Source organism: Lycorma delicatula, chromosome 8, assembly GCF_047948215.1.
Source record: "Lycorma delicatula isolate Av1 chromosome 8, ASM4794821v1, whole genome shotgun sequence".
In the NCBI taxonomy this organism is placed as follows: domain Eukaryota; kingdom Metazoa; phylum Arthropoda; class Insecta; order Hemiptera; family Fulgoridae; genus Lycorma; species Lycorma delicatula.
The window spans coordinates 11,408,423-11,430,178 of record NC_134462.1 but is presented as its reverse complement, the minus strand read 5'-3'; the positions used below and the strand labels follow the sequence as shown (position 1 = coordinate 11,430,178).

The 21,756-nt window shown below is 33.3% G+C and overlaps 1 protein-coding gene across 1 annotated transcript in view; it reads left to right on the top strand.

Moving 5' to 3' along the window:
- Positions 1–5,584: 5,584 nt before the first annotated feature.
- The window catches only part of LOC142328870 (DNA-binding protein D-ETS-3-like), a 401,528-nt gene continuing 385,356 nt past the window's right edge, over positions 5,585–21,756 (top strand). Inside the window, exon 1 of the mRNA XM_075372998.1 lies at positions 5,585–5,697. Within this exon, the coding sequence (XP_075229113.1) occupies positions 5,613–5,697 (85 nt within the window). The 5' untranslated portion in view covers positions 5,585–5,612. The remainder of the gene's footprint in view (positions 5,698–21,756) is intronic.

Genomic DNA, 21,756 nt, shown 5'->3' with positions numbered 1-21,756 from the left:
TTCAGTCATTTGACTGGTTTGATGCAGCTCTCCAAGATTCCCTACCTAGTGCTAGTCGTTTCATTTCAGTATACCCTCTACATCATACATCCCTAACAATTTGTTTTACATATTCCAAACGTGGCCTGCCTACACAATTTTTTCCTTCTACCTGTCCTTCCAATATTAAAGCGACTATTCCAGGATGCCTTAGTATGTGGCCTATAAGTCTGTCTCTTCTTTTAACTATATTTTTCCAAACGCTTCTTTCTTCATCTATTTGCCGCAACACCTCTTCATTTGTCACTTTATCCACCCGTCTGATTTTTAACATTCTCCTATAGCACCGCATTTCAAAAGCTTCTAATCTTTTCTTCTCAGATACTCCGATCGTCCAAGTTTCACTTCCATATAAAGCGACACTCCAAACATGCACTTTCAAAAATCTTTTCCTGACATTTAAATTAATTTTTGAAGTAAACAAATTATATTTCTTACTGAAGGTTCGTTTAGCTTGTGCTATTCGGCATTTTATATCGCTCCTGCTTCGTCCATCTTTAGTAATTCTACTTCCCAAATAACAAAATTCTTCTACCTCCATAATCTTTTCTCCTCCTATTTTCACATTCACTGGTCCATCTTTGTTATTTCTACTACATTTCATTACTTTTGTTTTCTTCTTGTTTATTTTCACGCGATAGTTCTTGCGTAGGACTTCATCTATGCCGTTCATTGTTTCTTCTAAATCCTTTTTACTCTCGGTTAGAATTACTATATCATCAGCAAATCGTAGCATCTTTATCTTTTCACCTTGTACTGTTACTCCGAATCTAAATTGTTCTTTAACACCATTAACTGCTAGTTCCATGTAAAGATTAAAAATTAACGGAGATAGGGAACATCCTTGCCTGAACATCCCTTTCTTATTACGGCTTCTTTCTTATGTTCTTCAATTGTTACCGTTGCTGTTTGGTTCCTGTACATGTTAGCAATTGTTCTTCTATCTCTGTATTTGAACTCTAATTTTTTTAAAATGTGAACATTTTATTCCAGTCTACGTTATCGAATGCCTTTTCTAGGTCTATAAACGCCAAGTATGTCGGTTTGTTTTTCTTTAATCTTTCTTCTACTATTAATCTGAGGCCTAAAATTGCTTCCCTTGTCCCTATACTTTTCCTGAAACCAAATTGGTCTTCTCCTAACACTTCTTCCACTCTCCTCTCAATTTTTCTGTATAGAATTCTAGTTAAGATTTTTGATGCACGACTAGTTAAACTAATTGTTCTGTATTCTTCACATTTATATAATATAAATATTATTATTATATATATAATAATAATAACATAACAGCATAATTTTTTTTATGACATTTTTTATAATACTGACAACCAGCGTATTCGTTTATAAAAATTGAAAAGAAAAAAATACAAAATATCAAGAGACTAATTTTTCTTTAAAGCCGGTAACAATATAAATGTATCCTTAAATTTAGAACAGGAGCGTAATCTTCTACCATTTTTCATTATCTTTTTAAAATAAATAAATTTTTGAATTATAAATTTAAAGAAAATCTAAAATTGTTTCCTAAAAGTAAAAGAAAAATAAACGTAACTGAGTAACACTGTTTTACCTTATCATAGAAAAAATATTTTGGTAATAATTTATATTTTATTATAAAAAATATAAATTAATATTTAAAATTAATTAAGTACATACAAATAAAAAAAAAATTATAATCATTAATGATTCACCATTACTCTGTTGTAATAATGTTCATTCTAAATGCCGGATTTAGGTTCTAAACCACGAACGTGTGGATTTTCATACACTACAATTTATTGTTCCCATGATATTTTAATTTAACAATAATATAACAAACCAAATATATGATTAATAATTATGGGATTTTTTTTTATATTAAATTAAAAATGTATGATAATGAAATAAATAATAGTTTATTACTCAATGTAATTTATTTTTTCAATTCCATTATGCATTATATTAACAGTGAAATGTTATTATTAATGTTATTAAGATTAGACTTCGTGATGTGTATTTGGACATTTAGACAGCTTACAGTCACGCTAAGTTGTTAAAATCTAAACAGTTTTTTTTTTTTACCACTTTTGCAATAGTGATGTATATTTTATAGCTTTTTATCTGACAAAGATAGAAGGAGGTTTGTTTCTTTGTTTGTTTTTTCCGTGTAATTAATTCTAGAACGGCTGTACCGATTTAATTAAATAAATATCAAACTATTTGTTTCATCGGTGCAAGTGATACTCGATATATATTGCATTTCAAAGGAAATAAAATGGCGAATGTATTTTCTGCAGTTTTTTTGAAACGAATGAATTATAAAATAAAAATGTTTGATAGATTAGTTTTGTTTTTTACCGACATTTCGAAGAAAAGTACGATATTACTTTCTGCCGCGCGGTGAAATTAGGGGGTGTAATTGAATTTGCTTTACGTTTTGAGGTATGAAGAGTACGAAAATACCATTCACTTGAAATGTAATTTTCTTTTATATATATATATACCGCGTGATTCAGAAAAGACTTCTCAACTTCCAAAACATGTAAAAATTTATTCTGTTAAGATACAGATTCGATTGAGGTCTCACTTCATAGCAAAACACATCACATTTTAACTCTCGTACTTCATTAGTACCGAATTTTGCCAACAACGCTGTCATCGGTTGTTGGTCATGTTAAAATTGAATACGTTTACTGATGGGGAACGTGCTCGGTGTGTGTTTTGCTTTTACGATTTGCAGTCAGCAACTGCAGTTCAACGTAATTTTCGTAGAGAGTACAGGTAAGGAGCTTCGTAATCGGCGTTCAATTTACTCTTGCCACCAAACATTCGTTGAGACAGGTGTTGTTCTGTTAAACGTACAGAATCAACAGGACGGCCACGCATCACTGAAGCTGCTGTGGAACAACTCGGAAAAAGCTTTGCACATACTCGGAAGAAATCAACTCAACGTGCGTCACGTGAGACTGGTATTTCACAAACGACTGTTTGGCGCGTAATACGAAAACGATTGCACTTGAGGCCATAAAAACTAAACGTGGTTCAACACATTACAGATGACGACAAAGTTTCTCGGCAGCTGTTTTATGTAGAAATGACTGATAGGATTGCAGACGATACGATTTCTTGCGATGTAATTTTTAGTGATGAGTCAATATTTCACATCATTGGTAAGGTGAACACCCATAACTGCCGAATATAGGGTAGAAAAAACTGTGATAAAACTTTGCAGCACATTCGTGGTAGCTTTAAGGTCGATGTCCTTTGTGTCCTAAGCAAACAAAGACTGTAGGGCCCGTTCTTTTTCCAGGAGGCAACCGTAAATGTTATTTGGACGTGCTTAAAAATTCTCTGATTTCTTAGTTAGAAGATGATGATGATGATCAGCAAGACGTGAACCACTCACTACCGTCTATACGTACGAGATTTTCTTGCTACTCGATTCCCAGGTCGATGGATTGTCGTGAAAGTCCAGTTGCATGACCGCCTCGCTCCCCATCTTTGACCCCACTAGATTTTTTCTTGTGTGGTTTTATTAAAGATCGGATTTATGTACCGTTTTTGCCTGCTGACATTGTTGATCTAAGATTTCGAATTAACGCTGCAGCTTCAGGGGGTAACGCCCGACTTGCTGGCGACAGTCTGCAATGATATCGACTTGGATAAGGTTGGATATTTTTCACTTTACAAACGAAAGTCAGTCGAACCAGACTGAATACCGGGTGACAAACTTGGTATGTTTTAATGTGAAATAAGACCTCAATTGAATCTGTAAGTTATGTCAATGAAGTTTTATACGTTTTTTTATTTATGATATCCTATTTGAATCACCCGGTATGTAATAGGTCTACGTATAAAATTTGCGGCTCGAAAATCCCCAAAACTGATTTATCAGTTTCATTAACATTTAGATATGCTGTAGTAGTGTACCTCAAGTTATGCATGTGAAAATTTAATGAAAATTAGTTGAGTCGTTCTTTAGTTACATTCACCTTAAATTCTGCAACAGATACATAACCTCAATATGAGGTTGACTTTGTATTGGTGTATTTTTCTTATACGCTTTTGCAGTGAATCACAGTTGTAAGTTTAACTTGATGGTTATATGTCGTAGTAAAGGCAGTTACTTTTATACGGATTTGAATAATTTATCATGGATACCGGTGTTCTTTGGTGGTTGGGTTTCAATTAACCACACATTTCAGGAATGGTCGAACTGAGACTGCACAAGACTACGCTTCATTTAAACTCATACATATCATCCTCATTCATCCTTTGAAGTAATACCTGAAGGGTAATTCCCGGAAGCTAAATGATAAAAGAAAGGAAGCTAAAAGAAAAGAAAAGGTTGTATGAAGAGTCTACTGTTAACTGAACGTATGTAATATGTTGTACTCTGAAAATCAGTGCCTTTCTTATTGAGAAATAGTAAGGGTTGGAAACAAAAAGTCGATCTTGCGCAGAACTGCAAAAGGGTTTTGTTAAATGTGTTTTAATGTAAGATATTGTTATATAATATTATTCATTAAAGTAGTTAAAATTTTAGATAAAACTTTAACTTTCTTGATTTATTTATATACCTCAAAATACAAATTTTTGCTTAAAATTTTATAATTTTACAATTTGAAGCGTAGCTTTATATGGAAGTGAAATTTGGACGATCGGAGTACTTGAGAAGCAAAGATTAGAAGCTTTTGAAATGCGGTGCTATAGGAGAATGTTAAAAATCAGACGGGTGGATAAAGTGACAAATGAAGAGGTGTTGCGGCAAATTGATGAAGAAAGAAAGAAAGAAGCATTTGGAAAATATAGTTAAAAGAAGAGACAGACTTATATGGGCCACATATTAAGGCATCCTGGAATAGTCGCTTTGATATTGGAGGAATAGGTAGATGGGGAAAATTGTGCAGGCAGGCAACGTTTGGAATATGTAAAACAGATTGTTAGGGATGTAGGATGTAGGGTGTATACCGAAATGAAACGACTGGCACTAGATAGAGATCTTGGAAAGCTGCATCAAACCAGTCAAATGACTGAAGACAAAAAAACATAATGTTTTTAGAAAATACAATATTTTTTTTTTGTTTTCAGTCATTTGACTGGTTTGATGCAGCTCTCCAAGATTCCCTACCTAGTGCTAGTCGTTTCATTTCAGTATACCCTCTACATCCTACATCCCTAACAATTTGTTTTACATATTCCAAACGTGGCCTGCCTACACAATTTTTTCCTTCTACCTGTCCTTCCAATATGAAAGCGACTATTCCAGGATGCCTTAGTATGTGGCATATAAGTCTGTCTCTTCTTTTAACTATATTTTTCCAAATGATTCTTTCTTCATCTATTTGCCGCAATACCTCTTCATTTGTCACTTTATCCACCCGTCTGATTTTTAACATTCTCCTATAGCACCGCATTTCAAAAGCTTCTAATCTTTTCTTCTCAGATACTCCTATCGTCCAAGTTTCACTTCCATATAAAGCGACACTCCAAACATACACTTTCAAAAATCTTTTCTTTTAAAATATACTAATAATGAAATTTTTTTGTTATGAATTAGGTGGCACCAACAGCCCGGTGAAAATTGGTAGCGTATGAAGATGCCATCCCTGCCTGACCGGGATTCGAACCTAGGATCTCAGCATGAAACGCCGAGACGCTACCTATTCAGCCACGGAGGTTTGTAGTGAAATATTTTTTTTTAAAATACGACTAATAAAGATGTTACCTTTTATTCAGTCGTTCAAATATTAGATTTACTTACAGAAAATTGTAATATTTTAGATGAAATAAAATTTATTAATTCACTGCTCAAGTGTAAAAGATATCTTTTTGAAACTGTCAGATTCATTTTAGAAATCTTGTCTGTGTTATTGAGACAGATCGGAGGCTATATGGTACATATTATATGTACCATATATATCAGACCGACAACCTTGTTCCCAATTGTCACCTACAATAATAGAAATAAAGCAGGAAATCAGTTAGTTATAATCTCTGTTTTAATAATTGTAGCCCTAATAAAATCATGTGTGGCTCTCCTGGAAAGAAAAACTAGTGTATTTATTGTCGTATCTGACCTCCTTTCTAGTTAAGATGTTTCGTTTAACCACAAACCTGAAGAGTTCTGCAGTAAACTTCAGTTCTACTATATGATCGCAGATAATGGTCTCCACTTCAATTCGTTAACTATGAAATCGCTAATTTTTATACTTTGTCTTATTATTTAATATTATTTTGTGAAGTCGCTTGCATTCTCTCGTAGCCTTCTTCAATTAAAATATTTTCCTCAAATTTCCTCTTCCTGTGGTCGAACAAGAGATATTTAAACCTAAATATTTTTCAGATAGCTACATAAAGTATTATTAATAACTCTTATTTTTCTTAACCGGTAACTGAATTTTATCCATGATCATTGTCAATGAATTGTCTGTTGTCACTCTCCTTTTAAATATAATTGAAATGAGAAGATGCTTAAAACTTCTAAAAAAGTTCTGTCGTTGCTGCCATCATAATTTGTTTTAGAACAATTAAAGAATGGATGGAGTATTTCATTGGTGTCATGTGCTGCTAAAGTTTTATAATAAATTGAAATTAGGAAGGAACCGTCAAAAAAATAAATCGGGCTAAATAAAAAATTAATTAGCCTAAAAACCTTTTAAACGATGATCGAGTCACCCTCAATAATTTCCGTCCTCAAAAATTCGTAATTGACCTATTAATTTTTCATTCAAGCGTATCTTTAAAATGAAAATAATAAGAGATCGTAGGGGTAAAGTTATATTTAATCGAGTTATTCTCTTGCCGTATGAGGTTATATTTACACACATGTTTAAAAACCGATTTCTTTTGTAACTGTAATGCAGTTAACATTTGTTGATAATCGAATACCGCATGCAGTATACAAGTGGATAGGATGTAAATACCATTTAAGAGCCATCTATCAAATTGAATTGATGACAGTAATATTTGAGTCTCTAATGTCAATCAAATTTTTTTTTGCAAATAGAAAACGGGTGAGATAAAAAGAGAGAAAATTAAGCGAAAGAGAAGAAAAAACTATAATAAAATCCGGAGGGTTATTCGTAATAAAAATACTGGTACCCATTCGGCATGCACTCCAAATAGAATACAGTTTGATTGAGAGACTATATATGTCACGCTGCCACGTGCCCCCTCTCCCCACCGCGCGACCGTTCTTTTCGAAGAATAATGGGGAGAAGTTTGTATTTTGTGAGGAAGGTTAGAAAAAGATAGAACACGATGAGGGGAAATAAGAAGGCACTTACGTCACACCGCATTCAAATCTATCCCTCTTTTTTTCACATACAGAATCTCTCTATCTCCCCCTAAGTTAACCGTTATAACTTTTGCGTTCGGTTCTGGATATGCTTATAGTTACGTACGTTTGTGATTCTTTAATCGTTCGGGAGGGGATTTATCCATTTCCGAAACACATAATAATGTCAACAACCGGTAGTAGAATGTATGTGTGTTCACTGTTTCAAATGTATCATCGTATAAACTTAATTACAATCTTATTAAAATACGACTGTAACTTTTATTAATCATTTTTAGATGTTGTTATGTGGTGTATCCTACGGAAGATTTGTAAATCCTTAATTGTTCGTAGATATTTTATTTATTGATCGATTAGGATGCAGTTCCGCATAGACTTAAAAAGCAACAAGAAATATTCTGTTAAATATCAACAGGTTTTTTTGTTATATAAAAACAAAGCGCGCGACCTTTCAAAATAAAATCTAATTTTCTAATGCGTTTTTTGAAACGCATTTTACAGTAAAAATTTACATTATTGCTACAGAGAACTTGTAATATTTTATACTACCTGAATCCAAAATTTTCATCAAAATGTATGGGGTTAGAGCTTGAAACATTTTTGTGTAAGGGAAAAAAACGTTTGTCAAGAAATTTTAACATTCCAAACCCGATTTTTTTTTTTCATTAAATTTCATTTTATCAAAATGTACTAACTGAAATATTTATAATTGGCTAGTGAACCCGGCAATGCTTCGCTATTGCTAAATTTGATTATAATCATTCCTTTACATAATAAACTTCTCATGCCAAGCTAACAAATATATAGAATTAATAATATATGAACACTTCTGGCATAAATAATAATAAATTGTAAAATTTTCAGCGAAATCGGTCAAGTAGTTTTTGAGTTATTAGGCACACACAAAACGAAGATTGTCTATTGTTTATATATATTATAGAACTGAATTGAAGAATGGAGATAATCGTATATTTCCTATAAATTTTTCGTTAGAGTACTAATTACTTTGTTCGAGTTATATTGATTCAGTAAGTATATCAAACTGTAGCTTTACTAAGCATCATGTAATTTGACTACCGTGCTGCTGTATATAAAACGAAAAATCATAGAAATATTGTTTATAACACATATTGGATTTGTAATTTATTTCTTTTTAAACTACTTAAAGCACAATTTGTGTATACTTTTTCGTTTCTTTTTTTTGCGTCAAAATAGGGAAAACACGATTTTTCTGGAGATTTTAAAGAGAAAGTAAAAGTAAGGAGAAAAGTAAAATTTAGAAAACTGTAAAAAAATCGGGTGGCGCTGCGCCGGAAAGCACAGCCGTTGGTTTATCGTGAAACGTTATAGACCTTGGATGAAGTTCTTCCGATCTACAGACCGACCGACTTATCTGTAGAGTTAAATGGGAGAGTCCCCATCCTATTTTTTGATTCGAGTGACAGAGTCGGGGTCGATAGACTCAATCTGATATTCGAGCCCGATATTATCATTCTCGTTGTAGTCTAACGGACTTCTGTATGTTGTAGTAGTTGTACAACGGCTGCTTTACCAAGTAGCGCAGCCACGCCTTGATCAATGAATTGCGTACGAAACCGCTCAGGTTATTATGTTTGCGGATGAGGTTCTTCTTTATGTTGACTTCGTCGTCTATCCGCCTCGGTAGATGCTGCACTATGTTGTTTACACGGTCGGGTACGTTGATCATCTTGCAGACTATACCGTAATTACCTTCGTAGCTTAGGCGACGAATTTGCATAAAGAGTAACCGCGGCGAAATCAACCGAACACTGATCGGGTCAAGCGATGGTAGACCCGATTAGTGGGATCAGGTTATCCCAGCGATGGGGGTTATCCCCCGGCTTCGGGGATATCAAAATCCGTTTGAGCACGACAGCGTCGGTATTTTATTGGCACCTATCGACTTGCTACAGGTACTACATAAACGAAATGCCGCTTCATTTTTGCCGGGGAATTTAGTCTTGCAATGCTGCGAGCTTTCGCCTGCTTTAAATATCTGTCGAACCAAAATCGATCACAAACGCTGCAAGATAGACCGAACGGATTGTATTCAAATACCGTTTTGAAGCGTTTGTCCGCTACACGCAAATGATCCTGCATCGCATCAGTTCGATCGATGTTGATATCCATCAGCCGGGGTACGGCTACGGTAGATAACAAACTCCGGCACGTTAAAAGTTCTGTGGGTTGCCATGGGACTCCTCATACAGGAAAATTCGTCGTGGGGAAGCGGTCCTTTGCCGATTGCGGATAGGACATACGAGAGCTACTGACGGGTATCTGATGAAGAAGTTTTAGACCAGATGTTTTTATTTTTCCGGGGTGCTAATATTCTACATTTAATTTTATTTTTCGACTTTTTTTTTGTAGTAGTTGTATGTTTTTGTGTTTTAACATTTAAGTTTTTTGTTTTGTCTGTGTTTTAATAACTTAATTTTTTTTTGAAATTTTTACTTTCATTTTGTTTTAATTTTTTATTCTATTGTTTTTGTATTTATATTTCATGTTTTGTTTTCCGGGCATTTTTATTTAATTTTTAATTGTGAATTCTTTAAATTTCGTTTTTAAAACACATATATCGTGTTCGGGCGATGATAACGCCGAACCGTTTTTCGCCCAGAAAAATCCAAATAAAAAAAAATATCAACTCGGAAGCGTCTTCGACAGATGTTTGGGTGTTACCTTCAATCGTTATGTCCATTAGTTTGGGTACAGCAGCGGTAGAGGTACGCCTTCGGGGTCGTTCACTGAACGCACCGTGTCAGTTTTGCAACGCTCCTGAAACAGTCTCCCTCGCTCGGTATCGGACACTGTGGTACCTGTGCGTGACCCGTAACCTCCCCTTTCCAATGATATGCGTAATTTATATTTACGGCCGGCTTTTGCGCGGGTTGAGGCTGACATATCGAATTTTTATACTTTTGTAGATGTTTACTTTAATTATTTACACATAAATATTATCCAAAATATACTTATTATTTCTTAAATCGATCTATCTCGACAAACTCTAAACACAAACACACGAATCACGTCTAAATCGTGAGCTACACTGAATGGAAATGAGCGAGAGCGCCAGTTTTGGCCGACATGGGCTGTGCCCATTCCCTGCCAACCCGCTCGCAAATGACGTAAATCAAAGTCGTTTCGGCGAGCTGAGCATGTAAGTTATAAAATGACACCGCATTTACGTAAGGGACTAACAATTAGGGAGTTATAAGGCAAGACGATATAGACCTCTTCGTTACGCTACAAATTTCTGTTCTGGTACCCGTATGTTTCGGTGTGATTTTTAAGACGTTTCACTTCAAAAAAATTACCGATGGCGGTAAAAATTTATTATTCTAATTTTTATTTAATACTTTGCCAAGTACCAGTTTGATTATTTGAGCTTCAAAACGCTCACGACGTTTTTGTATGTAAAAAAGTATATTAAGAGATCTTTAGTATTTTTCAATAAAATTAGTATCGTTTGAATGCTACAGTTCAACCCGAATTGACTATGGAAATTTGAAATCGAAGTAAAATGATGGTTGTAGTTTTGAAAATATTTCATGAATTAAGTAGACGCGCGTAAAACGATAGTTCTCTTATTCGAGTGCAATTTGGTTACAGTACTTTACGTCGCTCCAATTTGTTATTTTATTAACTCCATTCAATTTTTTTAACTACTGTTCAATTAAAACTGTATTAACTTTTCCGAAAATCTTCTGAAAAATGTGTTTTTTTTTCTATTTTCACGCTAGTAGTAATAAATACACGAAAATGATTTAAATATATTTCACGCAGAAAAGAATGAAGAATGTAATGCTTTAATAAAGAAAAATAATGTGATATATTTAATGCGATTAATTATAAATATATTTGTGCAAAACAATATTGAAATCAAATTTTTTTATAACAAATATTGAAAGTGTCCATTATTTTCATCAGTGCAAGTCTCTTTTTCACATTTCATGCAACCTTTCGAAGTGTACCTCTTTCAATTTCTCGTGATTCTTGAGTTATGTTGGCTTTCAGTTCTTTAATGGTGCGTGGACTATTTTTGAATACGCAACCTTTTAGATATTCCCCGTGAAAATAAATGTAGGAGAAAGAACAGGTGACCTAGCTGTTCATAAGCCAATCGATATTACTCTTTCACCCAAGAAATTTCTCAAAAGATCCATTATTGCTCTTACTTTGTGACATGTGGCCCCATCTTCTTGAAACCAGGAATTTCTGTCATTTAATTCTAATCTGGAATAAATTACGTTTTTCGGTAGACGTCTTCTTTAAGAGTATTTTCGAAGAATAGGGGCCAATTATTCTTCGTCTATTGTTGCTGCAAGGTGTAGAGGTCGTGAACGGTTGATGTGAGAATTCTTGGAGCTCCAGTAGAGATCATTCAGACTACTAACGTAACCACTCAAATGAAACCAAGCTTATGTATTAATACATTATCCAACACTTTAATGCTCTCTCGAACAAACTGATTAAACCATCGATAGCATCAGACTAGCATGACGTGGAGACCAGAATCATAAACACCTGGGTGTAATTTAGTGAATGAATTCGATATAGCTTTAAGCTAAGTAGCCGTGTACCGTTAAAGACACTAAGAGATATTTATTTTTGTTGCTCAAGTTTTCGTAATGATTCGTTAGGCGAGTTTAAAAAGCTTACCCTAACATCTTCCAATTCTCGTCATTAAGTACAAAACATTTCCGGTTACGCCTTCTTGCAGACAGAACCAGCACCTATATATTTGTTTATCAAACGATGAATTGAAGATTTAATCGGTACGTTCGTAGCTGGAAACTGCAAATGAAAAGCTTAATGGTACAAAATAAAAGATTTAGTTGTTAAACAATTTTTCACAATAGAAATCCTTTCTTCCGTGTTCAAAACCATTTCATCTTAATAAGAAACATATAACCAAAAATATGAGTGAGAAATAATATCAGAAATGGAAAATAATATCAGCTGATTATAGAGCAACAGATTATAGAACATAGTACTGCCAACCTCTTCATCTGAAATTATTGCATTAACTTTTGCAAGAACTAAAAATTATTTTTTTTGGGTTAAGTTAAAACCCAGTATAGTATATATTTCTAAATATGGATTTGTGTAATTAACTTTTTAATTTTTATTAATAATGATTTACTGGTTTTTATCCATTAACCAGAAGAAAACCCTCAGTCAGAATTTCAAAAAAATTGTGTAGGAGATTTGTTTTAACATTTTACTTCCTTGTACGAAGTAAAGGAAGTATTGTGATTGCGAAAAATTTCGGTTTTCAACGGAAATATCCATTATGACCATTTTGACTACAGAATTTATTTTTCGCCGTGTAGAAGTCTCGTACGGCGAAAAATAAATTCGTATGTATGTATCTCACATAACTCAAAAACGATTAGCCGTAGGATGTTGAAATTTTGGCTGTAGGACTGTTGTAACATCTAATTGTTAACCTCCCATTTTGAATGCAATAGACTTGACCAAATATGTCCGAAATCCAAAACATTTGGATTTTTGACTTTTTTTTAACGGCAGTAATAAGCCCTCATTTAAAACTTTTCAACGATATATCATAAGTGGTTCTTATTTTCGTTGGTTCCAGAGTTATAGGCAAATAAAATTTTAATTAATGAAATATTTTGATGTTACAAGGAGAAGCTTGGTTCAACTTGGTTCAAATTCGACTTCATTTCCTTTTTTTACCTTTTTTTTTTAATTTAAATATATTGATTTATTAATAATTATTATACTAAATTGTAAAAAAAAAATTAACAGTAAATAATAATTCAATAATAACAAAAAATATGAAAAAAAAATTGAAATCTGAAAAAAAGTTATTAGAATCATTAGTTATTATTATAAATAAAATCTTATGTACTTTTAAAAATGTGTATATGTAATTTAATAGGCCTACAAGGAAGTCATGTGGTATCCACAGCAGAACCTTTTTCTCAAATTCTTATCTGTCTGAAATATTTTGATAAAATTTATCCCCAGCAAGTAATGTAAAATCACTTTTATAAAACAGTAATTGGTTGGTAAATTTACATCAGCTTGGATCATTAATGTCTTTCTTCTTTGTTAATGTGATCAATTTTGTTTTTATTGTGTGTAATTTGTAACAGATTTAGATACATTTCGTTTATTTTAATATTGTATTATATTAGTAACTTATTTCACATTGTTGAGGTTAATATACGTGTACATTATTTATATTTTAAGAAGTATTTTATTTAGATTCACATTTTAAGTTACATCTTTAACAGAATTGAATTGACTATTAATACGTCTTTAACCGAACTAAAATAATTAACAATAGTATTATAAAAACAAAATATGTATTGTAAAACAAATGTTGAACTCAACTAGATTAACATATTTGCCTGCCTCGTGGTGCGAGCGGTAGCGTCTCGGCCTTTCACTCGGAGGTCCTGGGTTTGAATCCCGGTCAGGCATGTCATTTTCACATACGCTACAAATCATTTATCTCATTTTATGAAGCAATAACTTAACTGTGGACCCGGAAGTTAAAAAAAAAGGTTAACATATTTATTTGCCTTACGTAAGTAAGAAGAAAAGAGTCGCATTGTTTGTTTATCATTAATAAAGAGAACATGAAACTGAATATAGCTGCCCGTCAAAAATCACTAGGATTTATCCTGTATAATATTGTAATGAAATATTACAATATAACATGAAATAATATCAATAATCTTTGTTTGTAATCTCGACAAGTTTAACAATATAATTATAAATATGTACAGGGCGTTTAATAATGTTCTTAGGAGTTACAAAAATTTAGTACAAAAAAAGTATTTCACTTACCTAAATGAAAGTTGTACGAGGTGATGCAGGGACTCAAACAGTTTTTGTTAAAATCTATAAATGTTCAATATGTGCTCCTCTGGTGACTCGGTACACATCAACACGAAAGTCTAGCTCATGCCAAACTCGTTCTAACATGCCATTTTCGATAGAGTTGATCGCATCGATTATGCGATCCTTTAGCTCAGCGATATCGTGCGGCATCAGTGGGATAAACACCTTATCTTTCACGTAACCCCAGAGAAAGAAATCACATGGCGTGAGGTCTGGTGATCTTGGGGGCCAGAGCATAATGAGTTTTTTTTTTTTTTTTTTTTTATATTCCCACCTACTCCTCTGGAACGGATCTACAATCAAGTTTGACTCGCGCCAGAGGAGTGTCCTTTACTCTAGCTCGCCTCCCCGCTCGCCGGCTGTATGTCAGTTCACCGGTTAGCTCTTTTATTTATTTTATAGATATTCATCATACACTGATTACTGAGAGTCCACCACCCTTGTTCTCTCAGCAACAGTCACCCCTATTCTTTAATCTCTCTCTTTTTTTTATATGATATCAACCCAACCAATTAGTTTAAAACTTAAGCCACGGAGTCCTCAGGTTTCTTCACCTCTCTGCCCATCCACGCAAGCACGAACGAGCATGAGCTCCACCTTCGGCTGTCCGTCATCACAATCGAGCAAGAGCACCACCTTAAATTACCCGTCAACAACAAACAGTTACCTTATGACAGTTTTCAGTATCTTTTAACAAATTTTTATAAACTTTTTTTTTTGTGTGTAAACCACACTCAAAGCTATATCTCAATATTGCCCATTCTCTCAAATATTGACAAACGGAAATTCCACCTACGACAAGCCGTCATCAGCGAGCGGTTTCTTCTTGACGAGCTTCCTCATCTTTCTTCTTTATAACTGCGGTTATAAACGACGAGATCACATTAAAGTTATCCTCGTTAAGTAGCATTTTATCCATCACATTCTCCGTAGATAATGGCCCTATACGTCTTACACAGGATTGCCTGCTTTCAGTCCAACGGTTACATTCAAATACTACATGTTCAGGGGAATCATATGCCCCACAGTAAGGACAGTTGTTGTTATCTACCCTTAGTCTTGCACATAAATATGACCTGAAAGACCTATGCCCTGTAAAAAATTGCGTTATCCAGTAATTTATGTCCCCGAACTTCCTTTCTATCCATGGTCGGATCAAAGGTATCAAACGATGTGTCCATCGTCCCGTGTTGGCTACATCCCAACGATGTTGCCAATTACGCAGCATCTCTTCATATGCTTCTTTAGAAGGTTGTCCACGTGCTATATTCACTCGCATCTCCGCCAGTTGTTCAAGCGGAGGAACTCCTGCAATTACGAGTACTGCCTCGGTGGAGACTGAAGAATATGCGCATATCATATGAGCATAATGAGTTGGTCTTCTTCAGACGCACGTCCTATCCAGCGCCGAGGTAATGTTGTGTTAAGGTATATGAAAATGGGCAGGACAACCATCTTGCTGGAAAATGAAGTCGTTGTGTAGCTGAGGCATAAGCCATAATTGTAACATATCCAGGTATATCATGAGGGTTACTGTCGTTTCTATAAAAAAGAACGGCCCATACACTGCTTCACGACGGATCGCACAAAAAAGTTTACTTTCGGAGAATCCTGAATGTGTTTCACATAAGCGTGTGGGTTTTTAGTTCCCAAACTCGCACGTTATGACGGTTTACTTTGCCGCTAATATGGAAAGTAGCTTCATCGCTGAAAATTATCTTGTTTAGAAAACCTTCATCTAACAACATCTTTTCCCGTAACTGTAAACAAAAATCGAGCCTACGTGTTCTATCTCCATCAGAAAGACGCTGGAATAATTGAAGACGGTACGGTTTGCAAAATAAACGTTTACGGAGAACTCTCCACACTGTTGTTTTCGGAATTCCTAATTCTCTGCCTGCAGCCGCAGTCGATTTTGACGGGCTGCGAATGAAACTTGCACGCACACGTTCGACATTGACTTCTGAGGTTGATGGACGACCAGTTGATTTTCGCTTGCACAAGCAACCAGTTTCACTGAATTGTTAATACCGTGCACGAATTGAATTGTCACTTGGTGGCTCCTCGTGAAATTTCAACCGAAACGCACGTTGCACAGAAATTGCTGACTTTGACAAGTGAAATTCTAACACAAAAACGACTTCTCGCTTCCCGTGGCAGCCATTTTCTCTACTGTCGACGCCTAGCGAGCAAATGGTTTACTAACTGCCTAGTATACTTGGAAAAAACTATTTAAGTACTCTTTCGTACAGTACTTGTTTTATTCTTATGAGTGAAATAGTTTTTTTGTTAATGAATTTTCGAAACTCCGAAGAACATTATGAAACGCTATGTAGTATACAAAGTAAGATAATCTAAGAATTTTTTTTTAATTTAATTTTTTCTGGGCGAAAAACGCTTCATCGTTATCATCGCCCGAGCATATGTTTTTAAAAAAATTCACAATTAAAAGTTTAAAAGAAACGCCTAGAAAACAAAACATGCAATACAATAATAAAAAAAAATTAAAACAAAATGAAAACTTAAAGGAGAAATATATTAACAAATTAAAATATTAAAATAAAGACAAAACAGAAACTTAAACTAAATGTTAAAACACAAAAACACACAACCATTACAAAAAAAAGAAAGACAGTATTTAAAAAATATGTAAAATATTAGCACCCGGAAGAAATAAAAACCCGGTAAAAAACATTTTTGAATCTAAGGTTCTATATAATAACATGATTATTAAAGAAACTTTACAGCTTATAACAGGAACTAAATGATTTTAGATGTTTATTAGATAATACTTCATAAAAAAAATTATGACAGGTGTTGCTTTACGGAATCTAATTTAGTCAGTTTTTACGTTTAACTATCCTAGAAAGGGAATATGAAATGTAATTTGTCTATATCAAATTTCACAATAATGACACTGATTTTAATGTAATAGATATCAAACGATTCATTTTAAATGCGTGTACGAAAAATTGAACCAGGATTCTCTGTTAATGATTAGTAGTCATGTAATAATAATACAGTAAGAAAAAATTATCTTTTTTATATTCTTGTCAGCTTTCTTGTAATAATTAAATAATACAGTATGACATGTAGCAGAAATAGTTGATTAGTAGGCGTGTGTCGGCGGGTTGTACGCATGGTTTTGATGTGTTAAGATATGAAATAGGTTTAGATTTTACAAGTTGATTATTATGTTTCTGAAACGGGAGTGAAGGGGGTGGTTGATTATTATAACTAGATCGGGGAAGAATCATATTTGAAGTACTATTTTATTATCGCTTACCAATCTTATCGCTCGGTTTTATTCCAGTAGGGTGCCATCCGTATACGTATTTATTCGGTTCGTATGTTTCAATTGTATTGTAGTTTTGTTAGTTGTTAGGTCTTGTAGTTTATATTATGACATTTAGGACGACCCTACGACCGACTTTGGCTGGCGGTTTACGTGTGTCGTCAACTCTCCCCCTTATTCGAGAGAAGTATTATATGTCACTATTATGACTGGTGACACGACCGTAATACATAACATAGTGTGACAACTCATAGAAGTTACTGATAAGGTGATATTGTCGCTACTATTCTGTTCGTACTATTCAATATAACAGACCGACCTACCCTTCTGTAACTTTGCTTTCTATGTATCTTAATAACTTAGTATATAATACAACGGAAATATCTTTCCTTCTATAATTAAAATATGTCTCCAAGTTATATTTCTTTCTTATTGTGAGTTCGTCACTGTATTCTATTTTTACTTGATCGATGTAATTAATAGATTTTTCGGTTACATTCTGTCACAATTATAATTTTCTGTTCTTTTGTGTTTTTTTGTGTTTAATGAATATTTTATTACTATATTTTCCCTGTACTGTAAGATAAATTATATTTAGTACAACTCTAACGGGTAAATTTTCTTTTAGTACTTATTCAGACTCCAGTAGGAAATATTAATCGTATTCTGCTCCTCTTCCGTTTATTTTTAAAAAAAAGAGGAGGTGAATAAATTCATTTATACACACATATTTTATATATATACATATTTATAATATAGTACTACTGGTTTCCACGAACAAACTTTCAGGAATGTTCTTCTGGTGAAAATAATGAAAACGTTTTATACAAACATAGGTCTAGAAACGCTTTGTTTTTGAATTACAGCCAGCGAAAAATTTCAACCGGTTTTCATCTCTTTTAATAAAAAGAAGCCCTACTGTAATTTTTGGGACTCAAATTAAGGAGTAAAGTTTATGGTTTCGTATGTAATTTGGGCGGGGAAATAGGATAAAGTAAGTGCCAGGACTCTAACTTCAGTAGTTTTGAAGATATCCGACGTATCGATTATTTAAATTATCACATTTTGTGAGTGTGACGTATCGATATTTGTGAATTACAATTTTACGAATTCATGTGGCAAAAAGTCAATCTTCAGGAACTAATTTGTTTTCTACATTTATAAATTATATTGCTGTTTTTATCCCCGCCACAATAATTAAAACGGGTAGATAAATTGCATAAAAATCTTATAATCACTGGCAATAATACATAATGTTCACGCTAACGTTTTTAAAATGGTTGGGCTGATACAGAATGCCACCGCGTTTTCGATATGCGAGAGCTTGCCACTTTATCTCTATAATTTGCCAACAAATTAATGATTCTCTATAAACAGCAATAGATTGTGGTTCATTTTTATTTTTTTTTGTACGAAGTAAAGCAAGTATTGTGATCGCGAAAAATTTCGGTTTTCAGATTTCAATGGAAATATCATTTTTACCACCCCTGAATCCATTTTCAGTAGTTTCGACGTGACGTCTGTACGTACGTATGTATGTACTTATATATCTCGCATAACTGAAAAACCATTCCTGTAAGGTATTGAAATTTTGGATTTAGGACTGTTATAACATCTAGTTGTTCACTTTCTCTTTTGAATAAAAAAAGGTGGATTTTGGACTCTGTAGTAATCAGCCCTAATTGAGAGCTTTTCAACAATATATATAAGTGGTGCTTATTTTCATTGGTTCCACATTTATAGCCAAATAAAATTTTAATTAATAAAATATTTGGTCTTGCAAGGGGAAGGCACATAAGTTAAAATCCGACTTCATCGTTGTTTTTAACTTTTTTTTAATTTAAATATATTGATTTATTAATAATTATTAACCTCGGATTGTAAGATTAACAATTTACGATGAATTATTATTTAGTATAACAAAAAAAAAGAAAAATATCAGAATGTATAAATGAAATAAAATTTTATGTACTTTTCATTTAGAAAAAATGTGTATATGTAATTTAATAGGCGTACAAAGAAGTCATATGGTGTCCACATCAAACCAAATTGGATTTTGGGCCTTTTTGGACATTTTTGGTTCAGTGGATTGCACTCAAAAGGGGTAGTGCACAACTAGATGTTACACCAGTCCTAAATCCATAATTTCATTATCCTACGGCTAATCGGTTTTGAGTTATGCGAGATACATACGTACGAACACAAACACACACATGCATACGTAAGTACAGATGTCACGCCGAAACTAGACAAAATGGATTCAGGAATGATCAATATGGATATTTCCGTTGAAATCTGGAAACCGAAAGTTTTCGCGATCGCAATACTTTACTTCGTACAAGGAAGTAAAAATAGTAAATTTCATTGTTACTCCATTTTAATTCTTAATACTTGGAATATCAAAAAAATCCTTTCTTACACTTACATACTTATTAAGAACTTATGTACAAATTTTCATCAATTTATCTTCAGTAGTTTTTGCTGGGCGTTGATTATGAATCGCTCACGATATGCTATTTTATATCTTAAAAAAATTAATATAAAAGTGTCCCAAAATGAACTGGTATTTCAAATTTGCCGCTATTTTTCACGGTAAATCCAGAGTAGAGATTTTTATATGCTGTTATCAGTGAATATTGAGGTTAAGTACACACTTGAACAATCCTTAAAAATTGTAGAAATACAATATAACGAGTTTTCGAAAAAAAATCATCTTTAGCGATGACATTTTCTTCTTACCGGCTTTTTGAATAAATATCGTCGAATTTTCGGAGCAGAAAATCCAAAAAAATAATATTGAACGTCTTATACATTCTCGAACGTGTCACGGTTTGGTGCAGACTTGGGCTGGGGGACTAATTGGACCTTATTCGAAATTGAAACAGGAGATGCCACCGTCAATGAAGTTCGATATCGTGAGATAATTTCAATTTTTTTATGGCCTGAAATTAATGATATGAGTGTGGAAGTCATGTGGTTTCAAGAAGACGATGCAACATGCCACACTGCAAATGAAACGAAGCAGTTATTGCAAGAAAAATTGAATTTTTGTATTATCTCGCAGCGAGGTGATATGAAACGGCCGCTAAGTTCATACGACTTGACACCCCTGGACTTTTTTCTTTGGAGTTATCTTAAGGTTAAAGGGTAAATCAATTAACCACAAATAATTGAGGACCTCAAAGAAGAAATTCTAAACAACATTGTCGACATTTTCCAGCAATTATTTCAACATGTTCTGGAAAATTTTGCCAAAAGAGTGAACGTGCGCGCAAGGCCGAGGCGCTCATTTGTCAGATGTTTTGTATCGCACATAACTTCCATGGCTCTGCGACCTAACAAAGAAAAAATATTATCAATTATTAAATGAAAATGTGTTTTATTAAAAAATTACAATTTCAGATAATTTTGGGTCACCTTTATATGAATAGATTCACTTTTTGTTTTATGTACGAGTACATTCTCCTTTTTTTATTATATAAAACTAAAAAAACGGATTCTTTTACAAAACCAATATCATTCTGTTGTTAAATTTTTAATTTAAAAAATGGTTTTCCTACATACTTTGTCTAATGATAAGTATTCAAATAATATCAATAACGACTTAAAAATTATTAAAAAGTTTTGTAAAAATTTAATATATTTATTCTCTTCACTATTTGCTCTTCTGTTATTTCATGGTATATATCTATTATTGTTATGCATTAATTAGGAATTTAACAGATTTTTTTTTTTGTAATTGAAAGTTTTTGAAAAATATATATTTTCCGAATGTTAGTTGTAATTCTTTCAACATGGACTAACTTCACAAAATTTTATGGGCTTAAATATTTATTAAGTAGTTTTGAACCAGGATTCTGCTACGTGAAAAAAAATCTGTTGTTACAGCTTATGTACTCCGTGCCCAAACGATTTGTAATAAATAACGATAAAAAAAAATGTTTGGGTATTTCGTGTATAACATAACTTTTTTTAGGCTTTATTTATGTTAAAATTTTTATTTAATTTCCTAGAAATATACTCCAATTATAATAAAAAGTTCTGGAGATTGCATTTATTTTTGTCGAATGAGTAAATCTAACTAATATATCTATATATACAGTATATAGTGAGTTTATATGTTTTGACCAGCCCACATTGCTCCTTTGTGTTGTTGAATCAAGGAGGTTCTATAATAAATTAGAAGGGAGTGAAATCCACCCTTATCGTATCTGTCTCACCCCTCACCAGATCACTTTCAGCC